This window comes from Cimex lectularius, unplaced genomic scaffold, assembly GCF_000648675.2.
Source record: "Cimex lectularius strain Harlan isolate CLEC.00 unplaced genomic scaffold, Clec_2.1 scaffold265, whole genome shotgun sequence".
Lineage (NCBI taxonomy): Eukaryota > Metazoa > Arthropoda > Insecta > Hemiptera > Cimicidae > Cimex > Cimex lectularius.
In genome coordinates, this window is record NW_019392812.1 from 544,652 (window position 1) to 564,973 (window position 20,322).

Here is a 20,322-nt window from a genome sequence, read left to right on the forward strand (position 1 = left end):
TAATCCTCCCCGTCGACTGAGACGCCGATGATCATGTGACACCCCGTATTCTTATAAAATTTTTACAGTTGTAATTGTTTTATAAATGTAAAAATCAATAATAAAAGAAAAGATCAATAGCTAATCCACATCCGGGGAGTTAGTATTTAAAGTTTCATTTGAAAAACTAGCCCATTTTAGAGGAGGTCAGTACAAGGTAATCATATTGGCACTACGTCTCTGTTTTGCATGATAGACGCGTTTCGGCATTTCCTCAGTTTTATGAGTTCGTTGTACATATCATAACTTGTGTTTTACCACACTAAACCATTTCTGAACAGTTTTAACCATCCTTAACAATTTAGAACCGTTCTTAACAATCTGCTATTATCTATCTCCGACCATTACCACGAAATGCAAAAACATGATTGATAAGCCAAAACACCGAGAACATCCGGATTTCAATTAATTCAATAATTTATGGATTATAATCAATACTTCTGACTGTTATCTTTTATACAAAACATTTTATTTTATATGGAATTTTATAAACGTGAGGAGCTGCGAAATTAACTATGCCCAAAACTAGATATTCGTCAAGTTTATTTGTTCCAATTTAAACTTAGGCGAAGTGCGGCCCAAACCGCGCGTATCGTCAATACAGTTTGGGGGAGGGAAGCATTAACGATGCACGCGCGGTAGGTCTTCCGTTGTGGACGACGACCAACTCTAAGCGCTGATTGAAGAAAATTTCAGAAGAGCTTAGTGATGAGCACTCAACCGTTGCTATCTGGAGCAAATCGGTAAGTAAGGAAGCTCGAAAAGTGTGTAGTAACAGAAGCCCAAAGAAATCGACGCTACGAAATTTGCACGTCTCTTCTGTTGCTCCACCAAAATGATCCATTTTTCCATCGAATCATCATGTGCGATGAGAAACGGATTCTGTACTATAACAGGAGGCACCAGACAAGGTTGAAGTGCCAAAACACTTCCCGACACCAAATCTGCACCAAAAAAGTTTGGTGGTGTACTTCTGGGGTTGTTCACTATAATTTCCAGAATTATCTATCACTAAACTATCTCAGCAGGGAAATATTGCTAAGAAAGTGATAAAAGCACGGAAAACTGTAACGTATTTGTCCAGCATTAGTAAACCGTAAGGGGCCGATTCTTCTTTATGATAACCCCAGGAAACCTCACACCACCCTCCATATTCAACTGACCTCTCGTCTACAGAATTCCAATTGTAACGTGGAATCCCCACACAATCCTTAAAAAACAACTTAATACAAGACTTGAACTACTACGAAGACTTTAAGACCGAAATCGACTTTAACAACTAAGGCAAAGCAAACAGACTTTACTAAGACCAATATGGACATATGGCATGAGCTGTGAGGTACTGCCAAGCCATCCAATATCCAGCGCATCCAATCCTTCCAATAGAAAGTCCTTAGACAAATTGTCAAAGCACCTTCTTTGTCACTAACCTCACTATCCACAAAGACTTCAACATTCCTTGTCAACGAACCGATGCGGTTCTGATTCCAAATCTTCCTTCTTTTTCCTTTCGAACCATCCTAACCATCTGCTCGAGCCCTCTACGCACATTTCCATCCTGACAACCATCCACGTTGCCTCAGCCGACGGTGGCCTCGGGACCTCCTTGACACCTAATCATTCACATTGAGTGCGAGCAATGGCCGGCTCCTCAAAGCACGTGGTCTACCGGTGCAGTGCTGGCATTAGTGCTAGTGTTGTGCTGTGTGATACATTAATCATTTGTACATATTTATATAGTATACGATCATGTATAGGTAACAAAAAAATTTAAATTTAAAAAAAGTTTTTGTAATTGCAATGTAATTTATCCTACTTTCAGCATTCGATCTAATGGTCCCAAAGAAAGGCTTTCTTTGAAATGTGTAAATTGTGAGTAGAACCAACATTTACAAAAAAGTGTTTCAGATTTACGTTAGACGTGGTAAAAGCGGATATTGCGCAAATAAATGTTCCAATTGCATTCCGCTTTTTAATAGAGAGACGTTGTGTGTTTCAAAATGAGAAAGCCCGGCATTTTCGCGTTTTCCGCTCGGAGGAGCGCCTCCAACACTCGAGATTTCCTCCCTGGCTGCCAATTAGCGTTTCCTTGTTCATTTTTCCCCGTTGGGCAACCCTTTCACGTTTCCCTCCAACGGTCCATTTTTCCGATCCCGGAGAGAATGTCCCAAGGCTAAAACTGGGATTGCGACAAAACCGCCGAGGCCGGACAAACCGCTCTTGCATATCAATTGGACTGCATAGATAAAATCATAATGCTATCAAACCCGGATCCCCCTCATTCTCTCACTTTTTATATAAGACCCGGCAGTTCTATTGGGCTGGTGCAAAAATAACGCACGTTTTGAAAAGGTAGTCAAAACTATTTTTAATTTTTATAAAATAAAAACTGTATTCGAAATATTCTCCATCACAATCTTATCTTTGCCAACGTGTAATAAGCGCTTTTATTCCGCTGACATAAAAATCTTTTTTCGACTCACAATAAAGCCTCGGAAGGCGTTTTCGGCTTCACCACGTTCTCTAAAAATTTTATCCCTCAAGAAATTATCAAAATACCTAAAACGGTGAAGTCTGTAGTCGAGAGGTCGGGTGAATCGGTGTCATTCATTTCGACCCCGAGAGCCAAACGTAATTAAAAGTGGCACATTATTCCGACCCTTCAATTGAGTAGCAAATCCCCCCCCCCCCTAGTACTCTTATCATTTAGTCATAACCCGTACTATTTATTCTGTATGAGGAGCAAGGAAAGTAAAAAAATACGAATGTGCAAAAGGTCTTATTCAAAAATAGTAATAACTTGAAGTCGTGAGGAATGGTCAAGAATGAGGTAGTATATGGCACTCGTTCGTTTTGGATGCCTTGAAGTTTTACACGAGTTTCAACTTGAATTTCTTTTACTGTAAATGTTGTGTGCTGCTTCTCTTCTAACATTCGTAACATTCAGTGCACTTTGTACTTACTGGGACAAATGACTTACGTTTTCGATGATATGGGCACTGCCGGAGGTTATTGATATCTTTCATAGTGAAATTGTAACAGTCTTGTAATGCTTGACGGATAATCTTTTTAGGGCGAAAAATTACATCCTCCACGGATTTTGATTTCAGCATGTATGTTTGACGTCGTGGTTATGTTCCCCTCCAAACTTAACAACTTCAGAACAACTATCACTGGAGGTCACACACGTTGCTCAAGTTCCAACTCTATCGCACCTCTACCTCGTACCCATCGTTAGAATTTTGTTTCACTGTGAAATTTCTAAACCGCTAAAGCTGTCCCTCGTGTCGATCTTAATAAGAGGTATTTTGTAACTGACGATCTAGGCAATTGCATTGACACTTGTAGATGTGTTTACGATACAAAACAATTACCGGTGTCGAAGATAATCGACGCCCGGGTGAATATGGAATGGAGGGTGCGGTAAAGTTTCATATCCTAAGTCATTAAGTTTCTGCAAGGTCGTCGTTGCGACATGTGACCTGGCGTTATCGTGAAGAAGACGTTGCAGTTTCCCGCGCATTTTGTCAATTTCTTGGCAATATTTATCTGCATTGATAGTTTCACCGTAATTCAGGTGGACAACCCCAGCAGTACACCACCAAATTTTTTTTTTTTGGGTGCAAATTTGGTTTCCGTAAGTGTTTTGGCGCTTCATCCTTGTATGATGCCTCCTGTTATCGTATAGAATCCATTTCTCATCGCACGTGATGTTTCGATCGAAAAATGGACTATTTTCGTGGCGAAAATGCAGTTTCCCGTACATTTTGTCAATTTATTTGCAATTTTTTTTTCAGCTGTGATAGGTTCATCATAATTCAGAAAATTATAGTGGGCAACTACAGCAGTACACCAGCAATCAGGCACCATAACCTTTTTTAGGGAAAGGTTTCATATCCTAAGTCATTATGTTTCTGCAGAGTTGGCAGTGTATTTGACCTGGCGTTACCGTGAAGAAGAATCGGCCCCTTACAGTTTACCGATGCTGGACAAAGATTTTCCCGTGCATTTTGTCAATTTCTTGGCAATATTTATCTGCTCTGATAGTTTCACCATAATTCAGGTGGACAACCCCAGCAGTCCATCACCAAACTTTTTTTGGGTGATGTTTTGGTTCCAGGAAGTGTTTTGGCGCTTCATCCTTGAATAGTTTGACCTTAATTCAGGAACAATCACAGCAGTATACCACCAATCAGGCACCATAACTTTTTTTTGGATGCAGATTTGTTTTCGGGAAGTGTTATGGCGCTTCATCCTTGTCCAACCACTGACCTGTACGCTTCCTATTATCGAACAGAATCCCTTCTCATCGCACGTGATAATTCGATCGAAAAATGAATGATTTTGACAGTGCAGCAGAAGAAAAGTGCAAATTTCAAAGGGTCCATTTCTTTTGGCTTGGGCTAGTTCGTGCAGTACCCACTTTTCGAGCTTCTTTGCTTTACTGATTTTGCTGCAGATGGCACAGTTAAGCTATTCCGCAATTTCCTTGTTGACTTAGTTAATTTTTTTCAATCAACGTTTTGAGTTCGTCGTCGTCCACAATGGAAGACCTACCGCGACCTTCCCAGTCTTCAAGATCGAAATCTATGAAATCATCGCTGCACCGTGCATTCGCTAATGCTTCCTTCTCCCAAACTATTGATGTTATGCGCGGTTAGGCCGTACTTTTCCCATGTTTAAATTCGTACAAATAAATTTGACTAAAATCTAGTTTGGACATATTTAATTTCGCAGGTCGACACTCTTATCAAATTCAATATAAACAAAAATGTTTTGTACAAAAAATAACTGTTAAATATTATATTCAATAAATTAAATTTGAGGATTTAGTTTTGCTTACATGACAAGCACCCGCGCAAAATAAAACCAATTTTAAAAACCTGCATCAATTTTGCACCAATCCAATTTTTTTCCAATCCCCCCCTTGCCAAGGGAAATTGGAAACTTTATGAGTCCAGTTTTCCTCAATCCAGTGTCACATCAAAAATCATAACCGAATCATTTGAACTCTTAATTTGTCTAATATTTCCAAAGAACTAAATATCTGCTTTTAATCTAGCCTTATAGATTACAACGCCGGAGAGAATCAGACCATCACACAATTACTTCGAATCGGCGAGACCGGACAGGATCATTGTCGAATGTCGTGAGAGGGAAAATTAAGGTCACCTTTGAGCAAATCGGGCCCCGTGCCTCGACAAAAAGAGAAAGAAAGAAAAAAAAAGAAAGAGAAAAAAAGTCGGACAGTATTGTCATTCTGCGGGCGGGCGCGGAGAAAGCCGGATTTCCATAACGCCTCGGCAAATCCTGCTAAATATGTATCTGTGTGTGTGTGTGTGTGTTTGTGTGTGTTTTAAATACCGGATGATCGTTTTTTCTCTCACCATTGGCTTTTCCGAGGTGAAAGCGTTTATAATAATTCCAATTTTTTTTGTCTAATGTTAGTCCTTCACCCTGATACCAAGGAACAAAACACAATGGCTTGGGCTTCTGGTGTCCTCGGAAGTATCTGGTCATGTAATGATCTGTAATTGAAAACCTCATGCTTTTTACCGTTTCCTCGTGGCCAAATCAATGATTTCAAAAAATCTCAAAATATTGTTTTTGTGCGACACATGCCCGAGGGAAATGGCACAGAAAGGGGAAATCGATATTCCATTAATTTCTCAAAAGAGAAAGCAAATAATTGGTTCAAACTTTTTAAGAAAAAAAAGCATTTATCCAGAAAATAAATTACGATCAGCAGACGATTCTCAGGAGAAAGTGGACACAAGTTTTCTCTGCGGGTATCTTTTGCCTGTCTGCCAAAAAAAGGTCCCTTGGTTTCGATTTTTTATATTAAACTTTTGTCGTTGTTATAATTATTAAATTTTTTAAATTTAAATTGCAAAAAATATAAACTTGGCTTGATGTAGAACATACATAAAGCCAAATATGTAAAAGGTTTTTAACAGCACTTCCTAACCAGTCCTTAACCACAAATCTTAAAGAAAAAACATATAGGAGTGCCTGAAAATAATGTCACACCCATTTTTCTCAAAATCAAAAATACCTACAATACAATTTTGCATGGTAACCACTAATCTACCTTAATTTTTCACATAGAGATTGAATAAATAATCATGTTCTGCGTAAATAAGTAAATCTGTAATTTTACACAAGGGTATTATCAAAATAGTATTTTTTATTTATTATTACTCTCTTTCCCAATCCTATAAAATTTTTATTAGATTTCTATTGATTATTTTGTTTCAAATAATCGTGGCATTTTAGGAATAAAACTTTAAAAATGCATAACTTCGTTAATTCTCAACTGTTTACAATTTTTTTCTTCACGATAAATCTAATTTTATAACTTATAATTCTCTTTCCCAATCCTATAAAACAAATCTTATTAGATTTCTATTGATTATTTTGTTTCAAATAATCGTGGAATTTTAAGAATAAAACTTTAAAAATGCGTAACTTCCTTAATTCTTAAACAATCTTCAAGATAAATCTAATTTGATAAAATCAAGGGAAAATGGAGGATGATCCCGTTTGAAATTAAAAATTTTATGATTTTGTTAATTCCCTATGTAAAAATTATTGATTTGATTTATGTAGTTCAACAAGGCAGAAGCACAAGTTTGTCTGGTCATCTGATTTTTAAGTAGTTATAGATAAAAATTCAAATTGGCCAGGTACTCACTGGTTGTTGTTGAGCATCTCCAGGATTTCCTTGCCGCCCGACGACGCCTCTTCGCTGGACATGTCCTCCTTCCTCTTTCTCAGGATTCCCCGGACCACGTCCCTGTTTTCTTTGCCTTCGTCCTCGTCGAGGTCGGTGTCAGACGAGGTGGCCGACTCCTCGGTGTCCGCGTCCTGGCATGGGCGCAGGTCTAGGCGTTTCGTGCCTGAATCCTTGTGGGCCAGGTTTTTCATCAAACCTTCGACTAAAGCAACAGAACAAACATTGTTATTATGAAAGAAAAAGTTTTACATGGGGGAGGGAGTAGGCTGAAAAACATCGATTTATGCTGTCTTCAAATCGTATGCAAGAGATTGTGCTTTTAAAAATACATGCTGGACATTGAATATATTCTATTGTCACCCAAGGCGAAAGCTAACAAGCAAATCCTAATACAAATGACTGACTTATTTGTTAAAACTGAACACTATTTATATATTTATTATTTATCTATTTTATTTATATATTATTATTTATCTTTGCACTAATTAAGAGAATATACTGCAAGAGCTTTATGTCATCTGGAATCCAGAATGCTCCAAGAGATAGTAGATCTCCATTTTCAACCGTGCAAAAATCATCACTCACCCAATAAATAAATAAAAACATTCCACAGAAAAAGCATAGTATGGTCATTTCTAACCGCTTAGTCTCATACTTTCATACTTGCTTTGGTATTTTCGCTTATTGTTATTCGCACATTACAATATCAGAGATGGTAGGGATGATTTGTGATAGTTGGGGCTAGTTAAGGACAGCTGGAGATGGTTAGGAATGGTAGCAGATAGTTTGAGATGGTAAGTGATGTTTCAATATGGCTAACATGGTCAGGAATTGTTGGAGATGATTTGTGATAGTTGGGGCTAGTTAAGGACAGCAGGAGATAGTTAGGAATGGTAGCAGATAGTTTGAGATGGTTAGAGACTGGAGATGGTTAGGAATGATAGCAGATAGTTTGAGATGGTTATTGATGTTTCAATATGGCTATCATGGCCAGGAATTGTTGGAGATGATTTGTGATAGTTGGAGCTAGTCAAGGACAGCTGGAGATGGTTAGGAATGATAGCAGATAGTTTGAGATGGTAAGTGATGTTTGGATATGGCTAACGTGGTCAGGAATTGTTGGAGATGATTTGTGATAGTTGGGGCTAGTTAAGGACAGCTGGAGATGGTTAGGAATGGTAGCAGATAGTTTGAAATGGTTATTGATGTTTCATTATGGCTAACAGGGTCAGGAATTGTTGGAGATGATTTGTGATAGTTGGGGCTAGTTAAGGACAGCTGGAGATGGTTGAGAATGGTAAAAGATGATGGAGATGGTTAGACATGGTGAAGGATGAATGGTATAATATAACTTTCAATTTATACAAAAAAATCCCACAGTGATGACGGCAAGAAACTAACGCAGACCGATATGAACGGATATGACCAAACTTAATTGACGGGACGAGTATTCGAGTGCTATTCTCATTTTTGCACAATGAAAAAAGATTGGCGTATATTAGAGCATGCCTGGTGCATACCGGCAGTCTGGCCGGCCGTGAATATTCGAGTAACCACACTTGCCAAATTACACCCTGTGCAACCTCATGATTATGATGACGAATGAAGGTCACGGGCAGAAAAAAAATGCCATTCCTCAAGAGCTGAGCCATGATCATGAATATTTAACTCATAAAAAAAATTTTAAAAAATAAATAAAAATACAAAAAAATCTCAACCAAGCCCTTCGGAAAAAGCTTAATTTTATATTTCAATATTCTATACAAGAATAAAAACACATTTTATGTGAGTGCGAAATACTTGGCTCAAAATTTATAGATAGATAAATACTGTATTTCAGCAGTAGCTATTACAGAGGGGAGCCAAATGGTAAAATAAAGATATATACATCATTAAAGATATCTTCCAACTTAAATTAACCTGACACTATTTACAAAAGGAACTATAATAATAATTACATGGCACTTAACTTGAAATCAATAATTACACGACACAACAATGAAACATCATTCATTTACAATAAAAGCTCTCAATTTAAGTGCTTCATAAACAAAATTGAACACATCAATTGCCTGGTTTCTTGCTTCAAATTTTAGCAAGAACTCAAGTTTTTGTAAATTGTTACATGTATCTATGTACTTCTTTAAATAAAAGGATCTTTGTGGTTGGTAAATTGGACAATTTAAAAATATATGTTCCAAGTTTTCCTCTTCCAACAATTTACACAAAGAGCACATTGATTGTGTGTCGATTACATATTTGAGCCCATTTACAAAAAAATTGATTTCCTTAGCACTAGACAGCCTTAGTTGTATAAGTAACCTTTGTTTATTTATTGACAAGTTTAGTTGTAAATAATTTTCACATTTGTACAAAGAGCTGATTTTTCTATAAAAAGGGTTAAATTGTGAGTTTAGCACCTTTTCTATGTCTATTGAGTAGAGATTATTTTTCCACCCCGCAAAATTCTTTTTCGCGTTTTAGATGTTCAGGGTCGTAAAGGCACATCTTGTTACAACCTATACCAATGAGTAACTTTTGCAATTGATAAAACCAGTCCCTATAATTTACTTCTAAATCACATGCTGATGAATTAGCCTTACGGAAGACATGAAAGGACCTTTCAAAAGTGAACCATTTTCCGTGCTCAATACTTTTATCCACAAATTTAAAATTCTTTTAAGCAACTGCATGGTAATGGGCTCAAGTTCAAGCTCAATCCTCACATAGTGACTAGGAGTATTTCTAGGCAAATGGTAAAGTTGCTTAAAATACCTTACTAATTATTTAATTACTAACAATAGAATCAAACAGTCTCTTTTTCGTTTCTAATGAAGGCGATCTACCCTTTATTAAGACGTCTCTAGACTTCCCAAGTGCTCTCAAGCTTTTATTAAATGAATTTTTCACTGCTGAGTTGAACTTCCCTACAACTTCCCTAAACACAACTAAATGGTACACCTAGATATGTAAATGAGTGTTAACATACCCTATGCACTCAATTTTTATATTATCTATAAATTTTTATATTATTATCTCAAAATTTATATTTACATCTTAAATTGTATTTTTTCCAATCAACGTATGTTTTATAATTTACCCAGGCCCTGAAGATGACCCAATTAAAGGTTGAAACGTCATGGGGGGGATTATGCCATATGATGAAATAAGGACAGATGATTTGAATAATGAAAATGTGGATAATGAAAATTATTACATGAAAATCACCTTTTTCACTACCTTCCTAATTGCAAAAAAGTTTTTGCCATAACAATAAAACAATCTTTTTACTCAATTAATAATACACAATTTTTTTTAAATGAAAAATTTGTCCCACAGGCGGGATTTGAACCTCGCTGGTCCACCTACTTGAGCTACCATGGCTTCGATCATCCATGCCTCAAACTTCCCATTTCGACTTCCTATTTTATTCCACAATCTTTTTAGTAAAAGTCTTCCATCATTATAGTCGTCAGTCCTTAAAAATCTCCAGTACAATTTCTTATGCAGTTTTCTTAAAAACCCAAAAACCTTTGGTGTCGCCAATTTTTTAAATTCTTAAATGTTTACATCCTGCTTGAGGTTTGTTGGTGAAAAACTGAAAGTTTTGGTTGTTTACGATCATTCTGCTCTGTCCAGGCTTTTTTTTTTTAATCTTGAGGGCTCGCTTTATCATTGCTAACTATTTTAGACCATTACAGAACTGAGCTAACTTTTTATAACCCATCTCAATCGACATTAGCCGTAAGTCAATATCCTTAACCGATTCCGACCGTCACTTACCATTCCTACCTCCACAAGTCATTTAACCAACTCCAACCGTCTCTTGACATTCGTAACTATCTCCAACTATTTCCCACTTTTTCCAACCATTCCTAATCATACTATCCTCACTATTGCCAATGATTCTTCACCATCATTCATATACATCCTTAACATCTCTAACCATTTCCAGCATGCCGATTTTTATGATAATCATTAGGAGAAAGAGTGGGTATATTGTTTTGTTGAAAAATGCACACATGCATTCAGAATGTTGAAAAAAATCAGCTTTTCCGTAGATTAGTTAAACAAATAAATATTTTCAAATAGAGTTTTATAAGAATATTAGCTGGATTTAAAAAAAGAAAAAAGTTTGAACTAGTTTAATTTAGGAAAAACTATTCACCAAGGTCTAACTCAGTGAACAAGAATAAATTTAATATTATTAAAAAAAAAAAAAGAAGCAAATAAAGCTTGATTAAAATCAATTTTGGAAAATGCTGATTTTAACAACTTTGATTCGCACACTCATGCCTTAAAATCTAAGAAGACAAATGTGCAAAATATAGACCTAGGACACCGGACATTGAATGGCTGATGAGCCGTTTCGGCATGGCAGGCGGCAGTGGCTGCGCCGCCTTCTGCGCCCCGCCGTCTTCTCCCCTCTTGCTGAAAAGCGCCACCCTCTCTGCCAATGTGAGCCTCGAGGGGTCCTCGTCACCTGAGACCATCACCAAGACATGCCAGTCAAAAAACATGCAATATATTGCTGAATAATAATATACAATTGCAAATATAATTTGTAAAAAAATGTACATGCTTCCAATTTTTTTTTAATTTTCTTTTTTTATATTTTTGAATAAATTTAATTGTGCAAAAGTGCATCAACATCTCCAATACAATGCTGTTTATATAGAATTTAATGCAAGTGATTTTTTTTAACAATATAAAAATGATTACTTACAATCAGGATCATTGTTCCTCTTCGCTTGTTCAACTTCATCAAATGTCACAGGCTGGGTGCTGAATCGTCCTCCATCGATCTTCCCCCGACTTCTAGGCCCTAGAAGAAAACAACATTTATAAAACTATTTTACTTCCTGCAATGCATTCATGTATAATTAATTGTAGCCTTTCAAAAAATAAAATCATAAAATAAGCGTTTTTAAGGTATGTGTAAAGCGTTTATCGTGACATGCACACAACTCTTATACGCACACAAATTTAATTAAATTAATTTAACAAAACACACGGTCTCATTCATGACATAACTGCCCATGTCATTCAACCAACTTTGATATAAAAAAACATATCAGAAGTTGTTTGCAATAACCGATGTATCAGGGTAATGGGACGAAACTATACGCATGTAATGTTTCATTAAATCATGAAATTGATATGAACCTGTAATTTCATGCCCATTTTTGCTGGGTTGGTCTGCCAGACACGTTTTGGCGTTTCCCCATTTTCAGAGATGGGCCTGGGTGGTTTCTGTGCCTCATTTATAACGTCGTGAGGGCTCGGGGTGTAAGCGTGTCCATTATCTTTTTTTTGCCCTTGGTGGATTGACGGACACACTAAAGATGGTGAAATGCCGAAAGTTGCGCATACATGCTTGAAAGTCATGTAATATACTTTTTAAAAAGCAAAGAGTTCTTTATATCAGAACAGAGAATAATAAAAAGAGCCTTTCTACTCTTTCTATTGATGTATATTATTATATAATTTGTTCAATTTTCACTAACACCTAAGTATACAGGAAGTTTACATATTGTACCATGCATTAGGATATTGAGAGCAACTAATTTAATTTTTGTTATAAGCTAAAGTATTGGACTGGTGCAAAAATAATGCATGTTTTGAAAAGGCAGTCAAAACTATTTTTAATTTTTATAAAATAAAGAAAATTTAATTGAAGTATTTTCCCTCACAATCTGTAGATCTTTGCTAATGTGTAATAAGCGCTTTTATTCCGCTGACATAAAACTCTTTATTTTGACTCACAATAAAGTCTTGGAAGGGTTTTTTGGCTTCATTGCATTCTCTAAAAATGTTTACCCTCAAGAAGTGATCAAAATGCCTAAAAAAATGGAAGTCTGTAGATGAGAGGTCAGGTAAACATTGAGTTTGGGTTAAGGTTTCATATTCTAAGTTAAGTTTCTGCATTGGCATTGTGTTTGGCATTATCGTAAAGAAGAATCAGCCTCTTATATTTTACTAATGCTGGGCAAAGACGTTGCAGTTTACCATGCATTTTGTCGATTTCTTGGCAAGATTCCCCTCCTGTGATAGTTCCACAATAATTCAGGAAATTATTAATGAACAACGCCAGCAGTACATCACCAAACTTTTTTGGGTGAAGATTTGGTTTCGGGAAGTGTTTTGGCGTTCATCCTTTCCAATCACTGACCTCTACACCTCCAGTTATCGTACAGACTCCATTTCTCATTGCATGTGATGATTCAATCAAGAAATGGATGTTTTGGTGCGTAACATTTCGAAGTGTCGATTTATTTGGGCTTCTGTTAGTTTGTGCAATACCCACTTTTCAAGTTTCTTTATTTTACCAAGATGGCGAACAACAGTTGAGTAGTCAACACTAAGCTCTTCTGCAATTTCTCGTGTCGGCTTATGTGAATTTTTTTCAATCAACGTTTTCAGTTCGTCTTTATCCACAATGAAAGGCCTACCGTGAACTTTCCTATCTTTGAGATCAAAATTTCTGAAACCATCAACGTATGGTGCATTCGCTAATGCTTCCCTTCCCCCAAACTGTACTGACGTTACACACGGTTTGGGCCACACTTCCCCCAAGTTTAAATATGAAAATATAGTTTGGAAGTATTTAATTTCACAGGTTCTCACTCTTATAAAATTCAATATAATCTAAATTATTTTGTATAAAAAATAACAGTTAAAAATATTCATCATATTGGATACATTATATTTGAGGACTCTAGCAAGCTCCATCCAATTCCATATACGTTCTTAACGGGTGTAAACCGGCTGAATTCGATAGAAAATGGACAAGGGGAAAAATATAATAATAATAATAATAATGAAGCGCACACTTACTGAGTTAACTGTTTAGAAATGGAAAATAACGTACGACAACAGAGCTGACCCATTCGGGCTCAATTGTCCCCTTACTCCGTGGAAAAACCGTGTAGACTGCTATGTCTATTTTTGTAGTCGGATGAATTCACACTGGCCTATTTTTAATCATGATCCATGATTCTAATACTGATTTTTTTATGTTTGTGTTTTGCTCTCCGATGAAAACATTTTATTTTTGGTTTTAAATTTAAAAAGAAATAAAGTTAAAAACAAATGAGTTTTAATGAACGATTTGGATTTGAGTTTGAAAATTGCCTTTTCTGTTTTCTATTTTTAAACAATAAAGGACCTTCAATATAATATATTTTTCTCTTTCAAAAAAACGAAATCTATTAACATTAATAGATTATTTTGTTTTTGGTCTAAATTCAACCCTTCCTCAACTCTTAAATTGATTTTGCCAAATTATAAAAATTCACAGTTTTAAAAAACAATAACGTCCACTATTTCTGACTTCGGCAGCTGGAAAGCCAGTTAATCAAGCCACGACCCACAACCTCTACTGTTTCATTTCCTGATCAGAAATAGTTGCGTATTCCAGGCAATAACATTTATTTAATTGTAAAACTTTTAAAATTTCACTAAAATAATTGATACGATTGACAAATATGATCTATATTCATAAGGATTCTAAGCAAATGTATAATTGAACCCGGTAAGATTAATTTAAATTCAATCAATTTAAATACAACCCACCTCTCATGTTGCGTTTGGTCCTGACAGCTTCCGCCGCCATTTTTTCCTGTTGCTCGAGCTGGCTGAAGATAGTTGCCCGCTCGGATACGCTGCCGCTGCGCACGAGACCTTTTCCGCTGCTCTCCTCAGGTTCATCCATTCTGCAACATAGTTCAACGCTAAAAAAAAAAAAAAAAAATAAATCTAAGACATGACATATTATATGGTTAAAGTCGATAAATTGTGATTAATTAACATTTGATAATTATGAAACAAATATAGACTGTGTTATATTTTTTAAATGTACTGAATCGAGAAATTATCTTTTCCTCTGAGTCAAGTGGTCTGGTGATATTTCAAAATAAATTAAACAATAAAGTACGCCGTAAAATAGTTGAAATAAAAAAAAATCTCACATATATTAAAAATACGTACAAAGGGACAAAAAATACTGACTTCTCTTTAGCTCAGCAATATAGGGCTTTTTTGCATATACAAAAACGGTGGCTTAGATGCGTTTTTCAATTATGACCAGGCTAAACAAATGCAGCTGTCATTTGACTTGTAACTTTGAGTATAGAATTTTTTATAACAAATTAGAAAAACAGATGGCCATTAAAGGTGAAAATAAAATATTAAAACAAGTTTTGCTAACATAGATCCTAAGTGTGATTGTTGTGTAAATAATAATCTCTAAATAAGTCGTCCAACCATCACTGGTCATGTAAGACAATTTCTCACCATCTCTATCCATTCATAACCATCTTCAATGATTCCTAACCTCCTCTCCAACCATCACTGACCAATTCCTAACAGACAAGCTTTCATTCCGAGCTAGTTAAGCAAACAACGAGCAAGGTTTAAGCAAAACAATTTATTTTTAAACCCATGTTTCACGATGATGCCTGTGGTGCAATCGTAAGTCCAAGCCTGCAAGCATTGATGAAAGCGTGGTTTACACTCGTTCCGACGAGGACAGATTGCACTTGGTGATAAATATACCAGCTAGATCAGTTCCGTCGTGCGAGGTTTTCCATGCCACTTTTTCCAGTCTCTATTTATAGTCTTAACCAAGAAGTTAGAAAAATAGAATAAATTTCAAGAAAATAAAAAAACTTTTATAAAGGATTGAATTTAAAGTTAAAAAGGATCATAGTGGGATAATAAAATTATGATCTTTTACATGTGAAAATGTTTAAATTACAATAAGAAAATGGGATAAGGTGTTCCTGATTAAACCACTTCTTCAAATTAGCAAACTGAATAAAAATTGGAATTTTTTTGGTTCGAATATTGACCTCTTGTTGACTGTTTGTCAATAATTATAAGAAAACAATTGTATGATGAAATTTCACAAATTTCTGAGGTGCTACAGACTTAAACAACCCTTTATTTAAAAACTAATAGTAATAATAATAACAATAATTAATGAAAATATGCCAAAAAATAAAAAGTAAGTTAAATATCTAGTGAAACAAACAAAAAAAACTCTTCACATAAGGATTACACGTTAGAATACCTCCAGATATATTTTATGTTCTACAGTGGAGTGGTTTTTTTAACGAGTCAAATCTTGGCCTCCACGTGCAGAAACTGCCAGCCGTTTATGCGCCGGTCTAGTTTCATACTGGACCAAGAATAGAGACATGGAATAGGGAAGGAGGGCGCTTCTTTAGCCTCTGGCCGATAACCCGAAACAAGAGCTGGCAAAAGGCCATGCGATCATCAACACAGGCGCAACAAGTCGTAACAATGAAACTCATTTGTAAAACGCCCGACTGGCTTTCGATTAATACAGTTCTTACAATGAAATTTTTAAAAATATTGATTAGGAAAGCTCAGAATTTAAAAAAAAAAAAAAAAAAATCGATGATAATCCTAAAAACAAAAATTATAATGACTCATGATATGACTAATTCTACATACAATAATTTTAAAATTTACAAATTACTCAATATTTAACCAACCTATTTCATTATGTAATAAAGATTCAGACAAATAGTGAATTGCTTCAACCAATTTAATAATTGATTTAATTCAATTTTTAAATTGGGTGAAGCTATTCATCATTAATCAATAAAAGAAGACAATCAACCAAAAAGAGGAGTAGTAACTTAATATAAGATTTACAATTATAAAACTATCCAACAACAAATTATAACAGAAAGGAAGAAAACTGGAGAACGGATTGGAAAAAGAGTGTATCTGAGGATGTTTCCTATTTATTTGCCGTGGTGTTCATTTTGGCCCGGACCCAATATTGTTATTTGCAGCTGCAACCTCGAGTTTTAAAACATCGGCCTATTAGTTCGATCTGCAATAACCGGCTGGAAATAGAAAAAAAATTGTAAACAACGAATCTGAATTTGTTTAGTTTTATAAAACGGATTTTGTGAGTTGTCAGGGGCGATAGAGTAAATACGAAACCATTCTGGTATTTCTAAACTTTAAGTTTCTTTCTGTTCAAAAGATACATATTGGTTTTTTCCGCTAACTTCATGTTGAAAATTTAAACAACTGAGTGAGCGAAACTATCTTTAAACAACATTAACTATCTCTAACTCTGTGCAACCACGGCCATTGAAAATTAACTCTTATTAATTATGGAGAAATTCACCTTGCAGAACTCCCTATGGATGATAAACAGAAGATTAGGCAGAAAGCCTGACGAGATACCACCAATTTGTTAAAACAATAAAAGTAGTGTTTTTTCTGAATGTTATGAATCAGTATTTAACTGAGTTTAAGATTACATTTGGATTCTATCATAGAATAAAATGAGGCAACTTCCACAACCATCAATGATGAATTTCTTTATGAAATGTTAAAATGACAAGTAGACAAAAAAATTTTTCTTTCTTTTTTGTCTGGAACTAAAATGTATTTTCTGCTCATACAAACTAATCAACCAAGAGAAATCATCCCGTTAAATGTAAACTATATATCTGGAATGGCTGGGAAGTATTTACATTCTAACAAGTTGTTAATTCTTTTGATTGTTTTTTTTTTCTAATAATCAATCCAGGCTTTTTGTAGATTTGTACAAACAAACCATCTGCTGACATATTTTTAAATGCAATGCCGATAGAAAATATATACATATAACATCTTGAGCTATAAATCTACAATCGTTTGCTGTACTTTCAACTTTATTCAGTCATCATCAAGGACTGTTTGTACAACACATTTACTATCTTGATAACGTGTGGTGATTAGTGACCGTTAATTGATAATTATTCAGAAATCGTGAGATGCGGTCTGGTGAGATGTAGGTTTCAGAAAAACATTTTCTTTATCGTGCCAACGTTTCGATCTTTATTGAGATCATCTTCAGGGCCTGGGATTTACAAACATTGTTTACATTTAGCAAATACATTTAGGATGTGGAAAAGTGAATTTATACGATGCAAAATATATTTTTTATATTCAATCAAAGTATTTCTACTCACTCAAAGTGTTTGTCTTCTGTGTAATTGTGCCATTCTTGCATGTCGTGTTGAGAGTGCCAGTGAGATTTTGCTGTTTTAAAATTGATTGAATATAAAAAATATATTTTGCATCGTATAAATTCACTTTTCCACATCCTAAATGTATTTGCTAAATGTAAACAATGTTTGTAAATCCCAGGCCATGAAGATGATCTCAATAAAGATCGAAACGTTGGAACGATAAAGAAAATGTTTTTCTGAAACCTACATCACACCAGACCGCATCTCACGATTTCTGAATAATTATCTTGATAATATTAATGGTCATTAAATTATCAATTAAAAAATTATAGAATAAGTAACACTTGTCCCTAATAAATTATTTCAACTAACTAGCTCTAATTTATACAGAGATAATATATTTTTGTTTTTAAATATAAGTACAAAAAAAAGCATTCCTTTTTATAGTATGCAAAGAAAGTTGTGAGTAGTGACTTTTGCATAAATACTCCAATGTTCTAGCATTGATCTATAGCGACACTGAGACAGCAACCCTCCTCACCCAATAACTATTTTGCAATTACCCTTTTCCGTCAATACTCAAAATTGCGACAACATATATCTGTTCAAACGATCAGTATTATTAGCAGGGAACACAATCTATGTAGGTTAATATTATCAATAACAATTTACTGATATTTAATTATCTTAATTATTACTGTTTGTATTAGGCTAAATTATGAAAAATAGGTCGAGATAAAAAGTTTGTCTCACAAGCAGGACCCGAACCCACGAATTTCTGTTAAGTTCAGACACTTCACCATTGAGCTATTATGAAGTTATGGATGATATGAGTTTTGAATGTGATGTAAATACAGGCCTAGATAATAAAGAAATAAATTTAGCTAAAAACTCAGTAAAAGTGGCAGATTTTAAACTGTACCAACAAACAGATTTCTTTCTGTATGTAGTACCACCAAGAAAGAATCTATATACCACTTATTTAAAATTTATGCTAGAATGTTTTGTTGGATGACAATTTATTAAAATATCGCCTTTCATATTTAAATAAAATAAAATAAGATAAATGATATTGTATATATTTTTGACCAGACTGGCAATCAAAAAATTTAAAAAAAAAAAGAGAGAATTTTTATAGAGAACTGGTCAATCTAGTTAGCCAGCACATTGGACTTAAGATACTTTTGAAAACAGTTAATTATTAGCAAGTTCATGAATTTTTCTAAAAGAAATTTAGGACAAAGTAATAATTTAAAAACCATAGAATATGCAGCATTGGTGGGATAGCATGAAATCAGCCAAATGGGGATAGCAATAGATCACAAAACCCCTGGCTAAATGCAAAAATAAATTTTAAGTTTTAAAGTAGATAATTTAATAAAGCTAACCTTGAGGGTCTTTCACTTCTTATGAAGGACATGAAGCTTTCGAGTCCATTGACTCTTTCTGCGACGCTGAGCCATTTTCCTTCATCCCCACAGGGGAGGGAGCGGCGGAATAGGTTCAAATCGAGGGATACAACTTTTTCCTGGGAAATTTTCTTGTTCCTCATGACGACGTCTGGGTGTTTTAAAATTGGCCTGACTTCGTCACCTCGCTTGAAATCAGGTGTGAGCTCTGAGTCACCAAGTGACTTCCTCCAAGTTTTCAATATCGGCCTGACAGGGGCGATTTGCTCTTCCTCTTCGGATGAGCTTTTCTTTTTCAGGATCGGCCTAGGGGAATCAAGCGATTCAAGAATTGGCTCGTCAGTTATTGACGATTTCTTCTTGAGTATGCCCTGGGGCTCGGCAGCACAATTCTCAACCTCTTCACGAGATGCTTTTCTCTTGAGTATGCCCTGGGGTTCAGGCGAGTCGGTCCTTTTGACAACCTCGTCGAGCGAACACCTCCTCTGCTGCCCTTTCAAAATTGGACGGTGGTCTTCGACATCTTGCAATGAAACAAGCTCGGGGGAAATACGTGAGACCTGCGGGTCATCCAGGCTCCTGTGCTTCTTCAAAATGCCTCTACCCTTGCGCTCGACCACATTCGGTGAAAATCTCAATGGGCTACTGCATCGTGCTGCTACAATAAACAAAACATAAAGTTTCAAAGCCTGAAATGTTTTTAAGTGTACTACAAACCTTGTTCCTCGTGAGATGTTTTCCTTTTGAGAATTGAAACGGGATTTGAGATAGACTCGTCCAAGGAAGACTTCTTGAGTATCGACGGGTGTTTTGCCGGCGAAGTCGGGGTCGACTTGCTCAAAATAAGTGATGCTAAGCGTAAAGGCTGTTCTTTGCCATTATTCGGTGATGGGTCCGAGTCCGGAGTCAAACCTGAAATAAATAAAACAAAAGGTAAATTCAATCAAATGTAAAAATCAGTAAAAATTATAGAAAATAAAAGAAAATGGAAGGAATATGTATATTAAAAAAAAAAAAAAAATGGCAATGCAAAAAAGACAGAACTTTCTGGTAGCAGACTGAAAACAAAAGGGAAATTAAGCACCAACACCAATTTGTGTGACAAAGTTCATAATCACGGTTTAAAGAGAAGAAA

At 35.4% G+C, this 20,322-nt stretch overlaps 1 protein-coding gene across 11 annotated transcripts in view; it reads right to left on the reverse strand.

The window, feature by feature from the left end:
- Positions 1–20,322, reverse strand: part of LOC106663075 (supervillin-like) — a 107,462-nt gene that overhangs the window by 36,752 nt on the left and 50,388 nt on the right. For 8 of the 11 annotated variants that reach the window (XM_014387631.2, XM_024228266.1, XM_024228264.1 and 5 more), the window contains 6 exons: positions 19,905–20,099; positions 19,167–19,845; positions 14,351–14,508; positions 11,502–11,600; positions 11,109–11,258; positions 6,734–6,977 (listed from right to left, as the gene is read on the reverse strand). In XM_014387631.2, coding sequence (XP_014243117.1) covers positions 6,734–6,977; positions 11,109–11,258; positions 11,502–11,600; positions 14,351–14,508; positions 19,167–19,845; positions 19,905–20,099 — 1,525 coding nt within the window. The remainder of the gene's footprint in view (positions 1–6,733; positions 6,978–11,108; positions 11,259–11,501; positions 11,601–14,350; positions 14,509–19,166; positions 19,846–19,904; positions 20,100–20,322) is intronic. The other 3 variants (XM_024228263.1, XM_024228265.1, XM_024228267.1) reach the window with 3 other exon arrangements.